The sequence below is a fragment of the Heterodontus francisci genome, chromosome 13 (genome assembly GCF_036365525.1).
Source record: "Heterodontus francisci isolate sHetFra1 chromosome 13, sHetFra1.hap1, whole genome shotgun sequence".
Taxonomy (NCBI): domain Eukaryota; kingdom Metazoa; phylum Chordata; class Chondrichthyes; order Heterodontiformes; family Heterodontidae; genus Heterodontus; species Heterodontus francisci.
This window is the reverse complement of record NC_090383.1, coordinates 114824398-114841911: the sequence shown is the minus strand read 5'-3', so window position 1 is coordinate 114841911 and position 17514 is coordinate 114824398. Positions and strand designations below refer to the sequence as shown.

The 17514-nt window shown below is 45.6% G+C and overlaps 1 protein-coding gene across 4 annotated transcripts in view; it reads left to right on the top strand.

The window, feature by feature from the left end:
• The window catches only part of LOC137376152 (DNA-binding protein RFX6-like), a 55953-nt gene extending 42836 nt beyond the window's left edge, over positions 1-13117 (top strand). For all 4 annotated transcript variants that reach the window (XM_068044171.1, XM_068044172.1, XM_068044170.1 and 1 more), the window contains one exon: positions 11283-13117. In XM_068044171.1, coding sequence (XP_067900272.1) covers positions 11283-11446 — 164 coding nt within the window. In that variant the 3' untranslated portion in view covers positions 11447-13117. The remainder of the gene's footprint in view (positions 1-11282) is intronic.
• The last annotated feature ends 4397 nt before the right edge of the window (positions 13118-17514 follow it).

The following is a 17514-nucleotide window of genomic DNA, read 5'->3' as shown; positions in this document are numbered from 1 at the left end:
TGAACACCAACCAGCTGAGGCCTGACCATACTCAGTGGTTTTTCCCCTGACTCATAGCCATTGGTATCTATGAATATTACAATCCTTTCCATTACCACACTGACACACTCTAATATTCCAAGCTAAATAATTGAAAATATAAGACAATAAACTTCATTTTCATTCGTACATAACTGCAGCCTTTGAAACTCACAATGGAAGTGCTTATTTTAGAACTGCCAGCTTGGTTTCATAGCAACAGCAGCTCTTAGGTTGCTGTGCCACACCCCACACCCCTCTCCCCCCAGGCTGATTCTGCAGGAATCAGGCTGGGTAGGTAATTTTTCATTATGGTCCAACCACATTGCATGTCAGAGCTTGGAGCCTTGTCACTTGGAAACTTCTCATATCAAACAGTGTGAAGCTCCAGATTGCACTGAGGAATAAATATAAATACATGGTACTGGTTTCCATCTCACTTGCCTGTAGTCTCAGCCATGGCTCAGCTGGTAGTATTCTTCTTTTCTATGGTTGCAGGTTCAAGTCCCGCTCCAGAAACTTCAGTAGTACAGTGCTGAGGGGATGCTGCACTGTCAGAGGTCGTGTCTTTCAGATGAGACATTAAATTGAGGCCCTGTCTGCTCTCTCAGGTGGATGTAAATGATCCCATGGTTCTATTCAAAGAGGAGCTGTGGTATTCTCCCTAGTGTCCTGGCCAAAATTTATCCCTCAATCAACACTACTGAAACTCATTATGTGGTCATTATCTTATTGCTGTTTGTGGGATCTTGCTGTGCACAAATTGGCTGCTGTTTTCACCAGACTTCACAGAGTACTTCATTGACTGTAAAGTGCTTTGGGGTGTCCTAAGGTTATGGAAGGTGCTATAGAAAAGCAAATCTTTCTTTACTCCTCCTGACTCGCTGGGCAGTCCCTCCAGTCCTTGACCACGTGGCTATTCTGTACGTGTGTGTGTGTCAGAAAGTGGCAGGCTATTTGACTATGGGAGGGGGAGGGGGAGGGGAGGGGGAAATCCATCCGATCACGTGACATGACATCCACGTACATGTGTTTCCAGAGGAATTGTGATCAGGAATAGGAACCAGTAAAATTTAAAACTCTATCCACTTGAGATGCTGCTTTTAAACATGGTTATTTAAGCAGAACCATTTAGTAATACCAACCACTCGTTAAAAAGGGGGGGGGGGAAAAAATCTTTCCTTTAGTTTCTTGGCAGCCAGCAGCAGATTAAAGAGATGGAGAATCCCATTCAATATCCCAAGTAAAGAGCAGTTAAGCCTGATGAGACATGTGCAGATTTGTGATTTGTGAATGGTGCAAAATGGATTTATTTAACTGGCTGAATGTGTAAGGAAGACACAAAATTTCCAAAAAGTAGTAATTTTTAAATTTTACTTCACAGTGTCTGAGGAGATCACTTACAAACTTCTTTCTAAATCTTTTCAGTGGATATGTAATCGCAGTTCCACTCCCACCCTTCTTCCCTTGCAACCTGCAAATCACTGTGCCTTTGGATAATAGAGATTGACAAGTGGGTACTGATCTACGGAGGAGCGTCCCCAACATTGAGATTATCCTCAAATTGAACCTCAGGATACGCCCATGAGTAACTAATGTCTAATTGACCCCAAGATGTTTATATCAAAATAAGATGTTTTTTCCCCCTTTTTCCCTGTTAAAGTCAGAACACATTACACAAAGATCCACCTTGGCAAAAGAAGCAAAATGTGTTGCGCATCACTTCTGCTCCTGTGGGTTGGATTTTGCCAGCCCTCTGGGAATGGGCTGGGAGGTGGAGTGGCCCGTAAAATGGTGAGGGAAGGCGAGGGGGTGTGGAGTTTTTATCATCTTCCCATCACTATGGCATTTTACAGGTGGTGGTGAAGGTGAAGGACAGACCTTCCGCCCAGAGGCCAATTGAGCCACTTAGATGGCCAATTAAGGGCCTCTTCCCGCCGCCACTGTCATTTCACCAGCCGCCGATGAACCTCCACTGCATGGGAGAACCACGTGGTGAATCCCGGTGGCCTTCCTGTAGGCTTGGGGGAGGAACCACCTCTTCAGGCATCCTTTGGCCGACGGATGGGCGCCCCTGCAGCAATGGTTGCCCCGTGCCAACCCCCCACGTCCTCACCAACCCAGCCCACCCCCTTTGCCAGGGCCTGCCTGACTGGCTCCAGAGACCCCACTTACTTGGTCGGGAAGGTGGCATCCTTCCATGGCATCCTCTTCTTCCAGGTGCACTCCCAGAGGTGGCCACTGCTCCCGATGGCACTGCTGAGCTGCTGGTCCTGCGATCAGCCGGTAGCTCTCAGGGTGGGGTAGCCATCCTTTAAAGGCACAGCATAAGGTCATAAGAACTAGGAGCAGGAGTAGGCAATTCAGCCCCTCGAGCCTGCTCCGCCATTCAATACGATCATGGCTGATCTCATCTCGGCCTCAACTCCACTTTCCTGCCCATTCTCTATAACCCTTCAACCCTTTACTAGTTAAAAATCTGTCTATCTCCTCCTTAAATTTACTCAATGTCCCGGCATCCACCGCACTCTGGGGTAGTGAATTCCACAGACTCACGACCCTTTGAGAGAAGTAATTTCTCCTCATCTCTGTTTAAATCTGCTACTCCTTATCCTAAAACTATGACCTCTTGTTCTAGATTTCCCCACAAGAGGAAACATCCTCTCTACGTCTACTTTGTCAATCCGCTTAATCATCTTATATACCTCAATCAGATCTCCTCTCATTCTTCTAAACTCTAGAGAGTAAAGGCCTAAACTGCTCAATCTCTCTTCATAAGATAAACCCCCCACCTCTGGAATCAATCTAGCGAACCTCCTCTGAACTGCCTCCAATGCAACTACGTCCCTCCTCAAGTAAGGGGACCAAAACTGTACACAATACTCCAGGTGCGGTCTCACCAATGCCTTGTACAGTTGCAGCAACACTTCCCTACTTTTATACTCTATTCCTTTAGCAATAAATGCCAAAATTCCATTTGCCTTCCTTATTGCCGACTGTACCTGCATACTATCTTTCTGCAATTCATGCATGAGGACACCCAGATCCTTCTGCACCAAAGTACTCTGAAGTTTCTCTCCATTTAGATAATAATTTGCTTTCTATTCTTCTGACCAAAATGGATAACCTCACACTTATCCACGCTAAACTCCATCTGCCAAATTTTGGCCCATTCACCTAACCTATCCATATCCATTCGTAAATTTCTTATTTCTTTATTGCTACTTACTATCCCACCTATTTTAGTGTCATCTGCAAATTTGGCTCCAGTACCTTCTATCCCTGCATCCAAGTCAGCCCAGACAAACAACTAATTAGCCGCCTAGCCCCTATAAAATTTGGCCAGGAGTCCCGCAAACGGCCGAGGCGGAGTCACCCCCAGCTTACCAGTCTGTCGTTGGGACCCCCGCCGCGAACATAAAATTCAGCCCCATATCTTCTGTTTTAACCGGAGATTCATTTGTACCGAGATATAAGAAGATCCCACAGCAGTTTTTCGATGAAGAGCAGTCTAGTTCTCCCTGGTGTCCTGGCAAATCTTTATCCATCAGATAGACCCCTGAAACAGATGATCTGGTTATTTATTTCATTACTGTTTATGGGAGCTTGCTGTGTGCAAATTGGCTGCCGCGTTTTCTACATTACAACTGCGACAACACTTCAAAAGGTACATCATTGTCTGTGAAGTGCTTTGGGACATCTTGTTCTGTGAAAGGCGTGATATAAAGTACAACATGGGAAAATGTGAACTTGTCCAAGTTGGCAGGAAGAATAGAAAAGCAGTATATTATTTGAATGGAGAGAGACTGCAGAACTCTACAGTACTAAAGAGATCTGGGTGTCCTAGTACATGAATAACAAAAGGTTAGTGTGCAGGTAGAGCAAGTGATTAGGAAGGCAAATGGAATGTCGTTGTTTATTGCAAGGAGAATAGAATGTAAAAGTAGGGAAGTGTTGCTACAGCTGTACAGTGCCTTAGTTAGACCACATCTGGAATATTGTGTACAGTTTTGGTCTCCTTAGTTAAGAAAGGATAAAATTGCATTAGAAACAGTTCGGAAAGGTTCACTCAGCTGATTCCTGGGATGAAAGTGTTATCTTGTGAGGAAAGATTAAACAAGTTGGGCCTATGCCCATTGGAGTTTAGAAGAATGAGAGGTGATCTTATTGAAACATATAAGATCCTGAGGGGACTTGATAGAGTGGATACCGGGAGGCTGTTTCCCCTTATGGGTGACACTAGGACTAAGGAGACTGTTTAAAAATAAGTGGTCTGCCATTTAAAATGGAGATGAGGAGAATTTTTTTCTCTCAGAGAGTCTGTGGAATTCTCTTCCCCAGAAAGCAATGGAGGCTGGGTCATTGCATATATTCAAAGCTGAGTTAGATAGATTCTTGATAGACAAGGGAGTCAAGTGTTAAGGTGGGCAGACAGGAAAGTGGAGTTGAGGCCACGTTCAGATCAACCATGATCTTATCAAATAGCAGAGGAGGCTCGAGGGGTCGAATGGACTAATCCTGCTCCTAATTCGCATCTTTGCATGTACATACATACATTCACTTGTAAATGCTAGTTCTTTCTTTCCACCTTACTACCCAAGTATCTATCTTCCTTTTGAATCCTGAGGGGTCTGGACAGAGTAGATAGAGAGAAACTGTTCCCACTTGTGAAAGGATCAAGAACGAGAGGGCACAGATTTAAAGTAATTGGTAAGAGAAGCAAAAGTGACACGAGGAAAAACTTTTTCACGCAGCGTGTGGTTAAGGTCTGGAATGTGCTGCCTGAGAACGTGGTGGAGGCAGGTTTAATTGAAGCATTCAAAAGGGAATTAGACAGTTATATGAAAAGGAAGAATGTGCAGGGTTACGAGAAGAGGCGGGGGAATGGCACTAGGTGAAATGCTCATTAGAAGAGCCAGTGCGGACACGATGGGCTGAATGGCCTCCTTCTGTGCTGTAACAATTCTGTGATTCTGTGAACTTCTGTCAAAAGCTTCCAAACTTGGAGCAATGACAAAAAATTAGGATGATACAAATCGACTGCAACAGGACATAGATATGCTAGCAGAATCAGCAGACAAGTGGCAAATGGAAGTTAATACAGAGAAATGTGAGGTGATGCATTTTGGCAGAAGGGATGGGGAGAGGCAATATAGACTTAATGGCACAGTTCTAAAGAGTGTTCAGAAACAGAGGGACCTGGGGGTACCTGTGCATCGATCTTTGAAGGTGGCAGGACATATTGAGAGAGCGATTAGATAAGTATATGGCAGGGTTATCCAACCTTTTCGAGCGGAGGGCCGCAATACGATTTTTACTCGTCCCAGAGAGCCAGTGAGCAAATTTCAGAAGATAAAAGCATAAAAAATGTATCTTTCTAATAAAAACAACAACAAATGTGCATTTTTGTGAAGAAGCTTTAAATGAGAAGACTAATTTATTGACTTACTTTCTCGTCACTATATTGAAAACTGATTTAGTGACATTCCTGGCATTGTTTTTGCTTGCATAAGTAGTCAATCTCTGCCTGCATACTTGATGTAGTAATGCAGAGTATTCTGGATAGATTTCCATCTGTCAGGAAAGACCTTGATCTCCCTCCCCCCTCTCCCCACGCTGTGCGTGTGTGTGTGTCTTGTTCCCTCTCCACCTCCCGGCCCCTCCCCTTTAGGACTAGGGGACACAGATTGAAAGTTTTGGGCAAAAGATGTCGGGGGAATATGAAGAAGCCCTTTTTTTACACAGTGGGTGGTAATGACCTGGAACTCGCTGCCCACAAGGGTGGTGGAAGTGGAGACAATCAATGACATCAAGAGGAAGTTGGATGGCCACTTGAGAGGAATAGACTTGCAGGGCTACGGGGTTCGAGCTGGGGAGTGGGACTGACTGCGTAGTTCAGTGGAGAGCTGGCATGGGCTCAATGGGCAGAATGGCCTCCTTCTGTGTCATAAGTAAATGACTCTTTGACTCTCTCTCCCCCCTTCACTCTCTGTCTCTCTCTCGCCCCATCTCTGTCTCCTTCTCCCCCTCTGTCTCCTTTTTCCGCCTCTCTCTGTACCTCGCCCCACTCTCTCTCCACCCCGTGTCTCCAGTGTTCACCATTCCCCATTCAGTGTTCCCCACTCTCTCTGTTCTCTCCGTCTCTCTGCCCTCTCTCTCTCCCTCTCTACCCCTCCTCTCTCTCTCTGCCCCTCCTCTCTCTCTCTGCCCCTCCTCGCTCTCTCTTTCTGTTTCCTCCTCTCTCTCTCTGCCCCTCCTCGCTCTCTCTCTCTCTCTTTCCCCCTCTCTTTCTCTCTCTCACACAGTTGCAGACAGCGGACACTCAGCAGATGGTTGGTCAGTTCTTTTTAAAAACATCACACTGTCAGTTTCTCGCCGACTGCGGGACATCGGGAACAGCCATTTTCCAACCGACTCGGGGTTTTCCGGCCGGCTTTTAAAAAAAAAAAGTGAAAACCCGGAGTCTGTTGGAAAACGGCTGTTCTCAATGTCAGCAGCTGTCATCTGTCATCATCAGAGCAGATGTGTTGGAGATGGAGAAACTGGGAGAATGGATTGGAGTCCTTAAAGGAGGCAGGGTGTGAAGAAGTGTAGTCGTGGTAGCTGTGGGAGTCGGTGGGCTTATAATGAATATTAGTAGACAGCCTATCCCCAGAGATGGAGATAAAGAAGTCGAGGAAGGGAAGGGAACATTGAGTTCAACAATTTCAGAGCATGACGGGCCCCCCATTTTACTTTTATTTTTAGTTATTTTTTCTTTTTCCTTTTTAAATTTTTGTTGTGTTTATTTTATTTTATCTTAGTTTGTTCAGTTTGCTTATCCACTGCTTTTTTTCATGTTTGTACTTGCGGCTGTTCAATTTTCAGTCCGTTAACACCCTATCTGTACTAATGCTTTTTCTTTCAACACACTATTAACATATTGTTTGCCTTTGCTCCATGACCTTCTGGTCAGTTATTCTGTGACTTTGTCCTATCTATCCCTTCTCCTTTGTTATCTCTTGCCCCACCCCCACTTTACTTGCTTATAACCTTTTACATTTCTAATATTTGCTAGTTCTGAAGAAGGGTCACTGACCTGAAACGTTAACTCTGCTTCCCTCTCTCTACCGATGCTGCCGGACCTGCTGAGTATTTCCAGCATTTCTTGTTTTTATTTCAAGGACTAGGAGACACAGATTTAAGGTTTTGGGCAAGAGATGCAGAGGGGATGTGAGGAAGAACATTTTTATGCAGCAAGTGGTGATGACCTGGAACTCGCTGCCTACAAGGGTGATGGAAGCAGAGATGATCTATGATTTTAAATCAAAACTGGATGGGCACATGAAGGAAATAAACTTGCAGGGCTACGGGGATAGTGCAGGGAAATGAGACTGAATGGATTGCTCTACAGAGAGCCGGCATGGACTCGATGGGCCGAATGGCTTCTCGCTGTGTCGTAATGACTCTATGACATCTATTGAATTCTCCATCTGTGGGCAACGCATTCAAAGCTAATGATAAAAAAAATTGAAAACTTAAGCCAAAATTATGCTGTGCAACTAAACCTACCTGGATGGTTCTTTTCCCCACTCCCTGAGGCTAACTGTGGTGTCCCCACCCACCAACATCCCAACAGAAATTAGCCAACTCAGCCCAAACCTGGATTGGGCGCTGCATTTATCCACTGAGTCACTAGAGGGAGCCTGACACATCCCGCCCAGCCCCTCCCAACACTGGGCTTTGCCTTCTCTTTATCTTTCAATTTGCATATGAATGCCTGAAATACATCACTCCACCGAAACTGGAAACTGCACCCTATGCCTGCAGCTCAATGTTGGGTATTGTCTTTCTTTTAAAAACGTATTTAACCCTTTAATCACTCAATGGATTAGAACACAAGAGAAGTCAAAGATGAGAACAGGCTGTGCAGGCCTTATTCTTCCTAATATTTGAACTCTTGTAAGAAGAGGAGGCCATTCGGTCCTTCATGCCTGTGCTGGGTCTTTGAAAGAGCTGTCCAATTACTCCCACTCCCCTGCTCTGCTCCCCAATGGTGCTGCAAACTCTTGCTTTTCAAGTATTTATCCAGTTCCCTTTTGAGAGTTATTATTGAATGCGTTTCTCCTGCCCTATCAGGCAGTGTATTCCTGATCTATCTTCCTTTTAAATAGCTCTATTGATTGGCCATCCGTGACTGTGCGTTCTACATTTTCAACATCCCTGTTGTGTGGAGAAATGTTTTCTGTGGAGGTCCAATGGGACTTGGGTGGGTTTGGGGCAGCTGGGGGGGGGGGGCGGCGGGGGCTGTGGTGTCCAAGTACACGGGATCACTAAAATGTCATGGACAGGTACAGTGGTGCAGTGGTTAGCACCGCAGCCTCACAGCTCCAGGGACCCGGGTTCGATTCTGGGTACTGCCTGTGCGGAGTTTGCAAGTTCTCCCTGTGTCTGCGTGGGTTTTCGCTGGGTGCGTTCCGGTTTCCTCCCACATCCAAAGACTTGCAGGTGATAGGTAAAATTGGCCATTGTAAATTGCCCCTAGTGTAGGTAGATGGTAGGGAATATGGGATTACTGCAGGGTTAGTATAAATGGGTGGTTGTTGGTCGGCACAGACTCGGTGGGCTGAAGGGCCTGTTTCAGTGCTCTATCTCTAAATAAATAAAATAATTAAAAGGTCTAATGGAATGCTGGGCTTCATATTTGCAGGATGAGAACACAAGGGGTTTAGAAGTCATGCTGCAGCCATACAAAGCCCTGGTTAGACCACGCCTAGAGTTACTGTGAACAGTTCTGGGCTCCACACCTTAGGAAAGATATATTGGCCTTGGAGGGAGTGCAGAGTAGATTTACCAGAATGATACCTGGACACAACAGTTCAATTACAAGGAGAGATTGATTACACAAACCAGTTCTGATGAAAGGTCATCGACCTGAAACATTAACTCTGTTTCTCTCTTCACAGAGGCTGCCTGACCTGCTGAGTATTTCCAGCATTTTCTGTTTTTATTACACAAGCTAGGGTTGTATTCCCTGGAAATTAGAAGGTTAAGGGGTGATTCTATCAAAGTTTTCAAGATATTAAGGGGAACTGCGAAGGTTGCATAGAGAGAAGGTATTTTCACTGGTTGGATAGTCTAGAACTAGAGGATATAGCCTGAAAATTAGAGCTAGGCCTTTCAGGATTGAAGTTGTGAGACATTTTTGCCTGCAAAGAGTGATAGAAGATGAGGGCGGCACAGTGGCGCAGTGGTTAGCACCGCAGCCTCACAGCTCCAGGGACCCGGGTTCAATTCTGGGTACTGCCTGTGCGGAGTTTGAAAGTTCTCCCTGTGACCATGTGGGTTTCCGCCGGTTGCTCCGGTTTCCTCCCACAGCCAAAGACTTGCAGTTTGGTAGGTAAATTGGCCATTATAAATTTCCCCTAGTGTAGGGAGGTGGTAGGGAATATGGGATTACTGTAGGGTTAGTATAAATGGGTGGGTGTTAGTCGGCACAAACTTGGTAGGCCAAAGGGCCTGTTTCAGTGCTGTATCTCTAAATAAATAAAGTTTGGAACTCTCTTCTGCAAATGACAGTGATGCTAGATCAATTGTTAATTTTAAATCTGAGATAGATAGATTTTTGTTTATATTTTTAGAGATACAGCACTGAAATAGGCCCTTCAGCCCACCAAGTTTGTGCCAACCAACAACCACCCATTTATACCAATCCTGCATTAATCCGATATTCCCTACCACATCCCCACCCTTCTACCACCTACCTATACTAGGGAAAATTTATAATGGCCAATTTACCTATCAACCTGCAAGTCTTTGGCTGTGGGAGGAAACTGGAGCACCCGGCGAAAACCCACACAGTCACAGGGAGAACTTGCAAACTCCGCACAGGCAGTATCCAGAACTGAACCCGGGTCGCTGGAGCTGTGAGGCTGCGGTGCTAACCACTGCACCACCCTAGGTATTAACCAGCGGTATTAACAGATATGGGGAAAATGGAGTTAGATCACAGATCAGCTTGATTTATTGAATGGTAGAACAAACTCAAGGGGCTGAATGACCTCCTGTTCTTATGTTCCTGGATTTGCTCTGAACCAGTTCTACTTTTAAGATTGCATCACCCTTGTTCTGGATTCCACCAATGAAAAGAAAGAGACATTTCCCTAACTACCTTGTCAACAACTTAAATATCCTTAACCTCCTCAGCTTCGGAGTTTATCCAGTCTCTCACCAGTGCTTACTCCCCTCGTGTCAGATATAATTCTGGTGCATCATCACCAGACTTGCAAGGCCTATATGTACTAAATAAAGAACAAAAAACTTACATTCATATTACACATTTCATGTCCTTCAGACAACGCAAAGTGCTTCACTGTCAATCAAGTACTATTGTAACGTAGTCAATGTTGTAATGTAGGTAAACCAACCAATTTTGGGTTGTTCATAAAACAACCATGAGGTTAATGACTAAATCATCTGTTTTTCGTAATGTTGGTTCGTAATGTTGGTTGTGGAATAAATGTTGTTTAAGGCACAACTCCATTGTTAATAATATCTCACTATCTGGTTAGATTGTTTCATATTTCCAGTGCTGTCTGGAGAGTTTTGAGTTAAACTCACTTCCAGGAAGAAGCAGGTTTGGGTGGCACAGTGGCGCAGTGGTTAGCACCGCAGCCTCACAGCTCCAGCGACCCGGGTTCAATTCTGGGTACTGCCTGTGTGGAATTTGCAAGTTCTCCCTGTGTCTGTGTGGGTTTTCTCCGGGTGCTCCGGTTTCCTCCCACAAGCCAAAAGACTTGCTTTCCTCTCCCAATCTACTGGGATCGCAATGAATCTTGGGTGGGTGAAAGCAGAAAATTATCCGGGTTGCCTTATTGTCATAGCAACGTGGAGAACATGGATACCCGCCTATTACTGCCATCCAGCTTTACTATGGTTGAAAGGGGGACATTTATATTTTAAAAGGTTTCCCCCCCACTCCTGGAGTACATTCAGAGCAATGAACTGCGCTCAGGGGCAAAGCTAGGTTAAGTGTTAAAAGGGTACTCCACTTCAACAGCTGATCTGTTCCACCACTGAAACCTGGGGCAGCCACTTTCCTCTCAAACCAAGATGGGCCCCTCGGTTTAGGCTGGGATGCTGCCAGGGAGCCCATGGGGAGGCATTCTGATATCTGGGGAAACTGTCCACCAAGTTCACAGGCACCAGATTCAGGAGAGGAAGGAAGAAAATAGGTTAATAAATTGGTAAAACAATCATCTCCTCAATGTCATTCCTCCTGTCAGATTCTTGTGGACCGGTGGTATCGAGGGCTCGCCACAGTGTAAACTACACAGAGCTAAGACCCTGCCCTCCTTGGAGCAGCATTCAGCATCTGACTAATTGTCAGACTGAGCCGGACCCTGCAAACGCCTCAGGAGTTGCCTTGTACTTCAATCAATATCCATGACAGCTTCCCATGCACAGAGCCAAGTCAATCAACACATAGAGAAACAGGCATCAACATGCAGCCTCACCAAGCAAATGGATTCCTGTTCCCTTTGAAGTTTAGCTGTTGGCTCCTTGTTGAGGGTTTTCATTTTATGTGGGAAGGTAATTGAACTTTCTTTCCTCTCTCTCTCTCTCTCTCTCTCTCACACTTCTGTTCTCTATTAAAGCACTATTTCTGTGGTCGTTGCTTCTCTAAACTGCCCCTGAACTTTCCTCTCTTGATTTTCTAGACTGTTAATACAATGACCTAAACATTCTTCCACCTCCCTGCACAGTCACTCTGTTGGAATAAAGACTCGTCGCACCCTCTCCTATACTTATCTCAGAATAGGAGATCTCTCTGGGCCTTCTTCCTAACCCACCAGAATTTTATGTTCTGTTTTCAAATTCTAGGTGCAACTCCTCGTTTCCCTCAGTGTTTCCTGGTTCCTTGGATTTCAAGCTTTTAAAATCCCAGGTTACCAATAACCTAATCACTTCATTTTGATTTATCTCTGTACTTTCTGAGCAAGTCTCTTGGTCCCCCTGTATTCCTGGGTCATGTCCCATCATTCCCCATTAGTTAGGCCCTGGATCCCTCCACGCACCCCCCTCCCACCCCCAGGTCTCTCAGCATATAGCATGTTTTTCGTTCTTATTGAGAAGCCACAGGGTCTTTCCCCCTTCCTCCTTTTCCCGTTCCCCTGTTCAATTATATATTTGCCATTCTCTTTGTACTTTAAGTCTTGTCCAGGGCTCAGTGGGTAGCATTCTTGCCACTGACTCAGAAGATTGTGGGTTAAAGTCCCACTCCAGAGACTTGAGCGCATAATCCAGGCTGGCACTGCCAGTACAGTGCTGAGGGAGTGCTGCACTGCCGGGGGTGCTGTCTTTTGGATGAGCCGTGAAACAAAGGTCCTATGTTCCCTTTCAGGTGGATGTAAAAGATCCCATGGCACTATTTCGAGGAAGAGCAGGAGAGATCCCCCAGTGTTCTGGTCAATATTTATCCCTCAATTAACATCACTAAAACAAATTGTCTGGTCACTTATTTCATTGCTGTGTATGGGGAGCTTACTGTGAGCAAATTGTCTGCCACGTTTCCTACATTGACTACACTTCAAAAAATACTTCAGTGACTGTAAAGCACTTTGGGCTTTGGGACGCCTGACATAGTGAAAGGCACTATATAAATGCAAGCCTTTCTTTTTCAAAACTAAGCTTAACCTCCAATATTCTCCTCTTACCCCTGTTGAAGGAGAGCCTCAGAGGTTGTGGCATCATTCTGCGGGCCCCGCCAACTGGCACTGCTTTATTCTGAATGCATTCTCACCGCAAAGCACAACACTGATACATCAGCCAACTAGGCCTTCATAACCATAATAATAAAAGCAAAATACTGCAGATGCTGGAAATCTGAAATAAAAACTAGAAATGCTGGAAATACTCTGGCAGCATCTGTGGAGAGAGAAGCAGAGTTAACCTTTCAGGCCAGTGACCCTTCTTCAGAACCAATTGTCTGCAGTCACATCTCCTTCAAAGTCTAATGGAAGACTTAACAAAATGGTGACAGTTTGCATCAGCTTCAAACGTCTTTGCTTTGAAAGTCTCGTACTCTTGTTCCCCAGACCTAGTTCAAGCTTCTCTTTTAAAAGACTAAACTTTTACAAAATAATAAATATCGATAATAAAAAATATGGTCTGCTGTTGTTTTTTGCGCCTGCTCTTATTTGGTGTCAATATCAATAGAGAGTAAGGCACAGGGTGGTGTGCTGACATTAAAGGTAGTGTTAAGTGCAAGAATTCTCGGTGAAGCAGTCAGCTCGGGACAGGTCAGGAAGGTTTTGAGTCCTGCACTGTTCAGTTCCTGGTCCGGAACATTGACTGGGGGAGTGCGGAGCTGGGAAAGGGGTGGGGGTGGGATAGGGATGAGGACAATACCTGGGCCAAAATACAGGAAAAGTTGGCGAGATCCTATAAGGAAATACAGCCATCTTTGGCTTCAGAAGTGTCGGATTAGATGGAGGAAGATAAAACAGAGATAAAATTACAGAAGTGGAGGGAGGACAGGGCTGGTTGGGAATCTGCCAAGCCACAGAGATAGTCAAAGTAATTTTTAAAATCAATATAGGCCCTTTGAGAGCAACCAGCACCAGTCAGGTTTATATAGAGTTAAGCTCCAATGCTCCATGCAAACTCCATGTAGAGTTTTCTGCCAGATCTGGGATTATGTTCATTATACATTTTGGAGGCAAAAAGACCATGAAGTGAACACTTTTTCCCGACTCAACTGAACAGGCCTGTAGAAAGGCAAAACCAAGGGGGAGGGGGGAATGGGATAACATTGACAATTCCTCCCACTCACAAGTAAATGTTTTGCAGTGGTGGGTCATGCAAAGCAGACCAGGAACAGCAGGTGATTCCGTCTGCTGTTGTTTTTAGGGACAAGGATCAGCTCATGTCAAAGAAATTGGGGAATTACACCAGACCCTCCCCCCCCCCCCCACTACTACCCCTGTCAACCCACCATTATGATTGCACCTCTTCTGTTGATCAGTCCATTTTAAGGCTGATATTGTTCAGCATTTGCAGTTTCAGTGTGATGTTACAACACCGAGATTTCATAGACCTGGTTTCAGCACCTGTATTGTTGATACCACACCCAACCCCAAAGCACAGGCAAATGTGATGATTAATTGTATATATATAGATGCATAGTGAGCTTCGAGGGCCTGTTAACTATCATCTTTCTGACTTGTGCAGGACTAAACAATCTAACAGTTGCCCTGGACGTAATGATGAGGTAAAGCCTAATCCTAAAACTAGGTGAGTTCATCATTTCCCACCCATAGGTGAGCACTGCCCTGAGGTTTATTAAGCATGGTTCTGAGAGTATACAGGGCAGAGTATACTCATTAGGCAGAGTATACTCATTAGGCAGAGTATACAGGGCACCATAACCATGAGATATATCCTGTCCTAAGAGAAAATCCTTCACAAGATGGAGTTAGATAAAGAATTTCCTTTTCCCCATATGATTTCTTCTTCCTGATATTAACCTCTCATTTACCCATTCCACCATTTAATTGTTTCTTAAATGGGTCCAGTATCCTTGGCCTCATCCATCATTCTTACCAATGCTTTCAGCTGCTGATCACCCTCTGTACAAGCTGTCATCAGTCCTCAACCTTCTCTTCGCAAACCTTGCTAATGCTTGTTTCAAGATGGCACACAATGAAGATTAGTTCCGAGACAACCTGCCATGGCAGGTTTAGCAATCTGATCCGTTTGGCCAGAGGGTTAGCCTTTGTTACATTTTGTCATCAGCCTTTCACCCTGAATCAGAAGGTTAATGGTTTAAGAACCCCACCACCCCCCCACCCCCGCCCCTATTACTTCTCTTTCTTAGCTTCTAAATAACAACAACTTGCATTTATATAGCACCTTTAGCACAGTGAAATGGCTCAAGGCACATCACGAGCATTATCAAACAAAGTGTGACACCCGGCCACGTAAGGAGATAATAAGCAAAAGCTTGTGTAAATGGTCGGTTTAAAATAGCATCTTAGAGAGTTGGAGAGGTTTTGGGAGGGAACTTCAGAGCTTAGAGTGTATTGTTCTGTAATTTTTTCAGATTATGTTTGTGTAACATTCAGCATTAGAACTTGATCAAAAGTATGTTTATAAATGTGGAGTGTTACAGTGGGATGGCAGGTGGGAAATCTAACACCTAAGGACACAGAATGTTCTGGACATTTGCTGTTCATTGAGGAATGTTTCCACAGGAGGAGGGAGAATTTTTTTCCAAAAATATACTTTATTCATAAAAATCCGTTAAACAAAGTACGCTACAAACCAGTTCAAAACAGTTCCGAGTTGACATTCCAGAAAGTGCAAAAGAAATTAGTTTTCTTCAATACAGAAACTGAGTTGTCTCACAACCCTTCCATTCCATTTTACATGCAATGTACATTTGCACTGCACAGCAAAACCACATTTTGGTGTATACAGCCCGAGGGGTTTCCCATGGGTCCAGCCCCTGGGTTCACTATGGCAGGAGGACCTTACACAGTGGTCTTTCCCCATTGAGCCTTCGCAGCAGCTGCCCCAAGCTTTAGTGCATCCCTCAGCACGTAGTCCTGGACCTTGGAATGTGCCAGTCTGCAACACTCGGTCACGGACAACTCTTTGCACTGGAAGACCAGCAAGTTTCAGGCAGACCAAAGAGCGTCTTTCACCGACTTGATGGTCCTCCAGCAGCAGTTGATGTTTATCTTGGTGTACATTCCTGGGAACAGCCCGTAGAGCACAGACTCCTGTGTTACAGAGCTGCTTGGGATGAACCTCGAAAAAAACCACTGCATCTCTTTCCACACCTGCTTTGCAAAGACACATTCCAGAAGGAGGTGGGCAACAGTCTCTTCCCCACCACAGCCACCTTGAGGGCAGCGTGTGGAGGTGTTGAGATTCCAGGCATGCAGGAAGGATCTGACTGGTCGGGCCCTTCTCACCATCAACCAAGCTACGTCTTGGTGCTTGTTTGAAAGTTCTGGTGATGAGGCATTCTGCCAAATGACTTCAGGGAACCATCTGACAGGATCCACCATCCCCTTTTCTCGTAGGGCCTTGAGGACATTCCGTATAGACCGCTGCCTGATGGATTGGTGGTCAAAGGTGTTTTTCTGCACAAATTTTCCACGAAGGATAGGTGGTACGGCACGGTCCAACAGGATGGAGTATTCCACGGCAATGTGGCCAGACCCACCCTTCGCAACACCGGGGACAGATAGAACCTCAGCACATAGTGACATTCGATGTTTGTGTGCGGGGCTTCCACGCACAGCTTGATGCAGCCACACACAAAGGCAGCCATCAGGATGAGAGCGACGTTGGGTACGTTTTTTCCGCCCTTATCCAGAGGTTTGAACATCGTATCCCCCTGGACCCGGTCCATTTTGGATCTCCAGATAAAGCGAAAGATGGTTCCGGTCACCGCCATGGCTCAGGAGTGGGGTATGGGCCAGACCTGCGCCACGTACAGTAACAACGTGAGCGCCTCACACCTGATGACTAGGTTCTTACCAACGCTGCTCCCACATGCTCGGTGTATGGTGTACCCTGGCTACTCACTCCTTCCAGGTTTTGGTGCACGCCGGTCCCTCCGAACCATATCCCCAGCACTTTCAGGTAGTCTGACCTGACGGTGAAGGGGACAAAGGATCGGTCAGCCCAGTTCCCAAAGAACATGGCCTTGTTCTTGCCGTGGTTAACTTTGTCTCCCGAGGCCAGTTCGAACTGGTCGCAGATGCTCATCAGTCTGCAAACAGACAGCGGATCCGAGCAGAAGACGGCGACGTCATCCATGTACAGGGAAGCTTTGACCTGAGTGCCTCCTCTGCCTGGGATTGTCACCCCTCTTATGCTTGCATCCTTCCTAATGGACTCAGCAAATACAGCAAACAAACAAGACCGGGGAGAGAGGACAGCCCTGTCTGACTCCAGATTGGATCGGGAAACTTTCTGATTCCCACCCATTGATTGAGACTGCGCTACTGATGTTTGTGTAGAGCAGTTTGATCCAATTGCAGATTCCCTCCCCAAACCCCATTTTGGAAAGCACGTCTATCATGTAGGTGTGCGATATCCTGTCAAAAGCCTTCTCCTGGTCCAGGCTGATGAGGCAGGTGTCCACCCTCCTGTCCCGTACATAGGCGATCGTATCCCTGAGTAGCGTGAGACTATCAGAGATCTTCCTGCTGGGTACAGTGCAGGTCTGGTCAGGGTGAATCACCAACTCCAGAGCAGATTTAACTCAACTGGCGATAACTTTGGACAGAATCTTGCAGTTTACATTAAGCAGTGAGATGGGCCGCCAATTTCTGATTTCCACCCTCTCCCCCTTCCTCTTGTAGATGGGGGTGATGATGCCTTTCCTCATGAATTCTGACATGTTGCCGGCCAGAAACAAACTCTCGTATACTTCCAGCAGCTCTGCACCGATCCAATCACACAGAGTCAAATATAACTCAACCAGTAAGCCGTCACTTC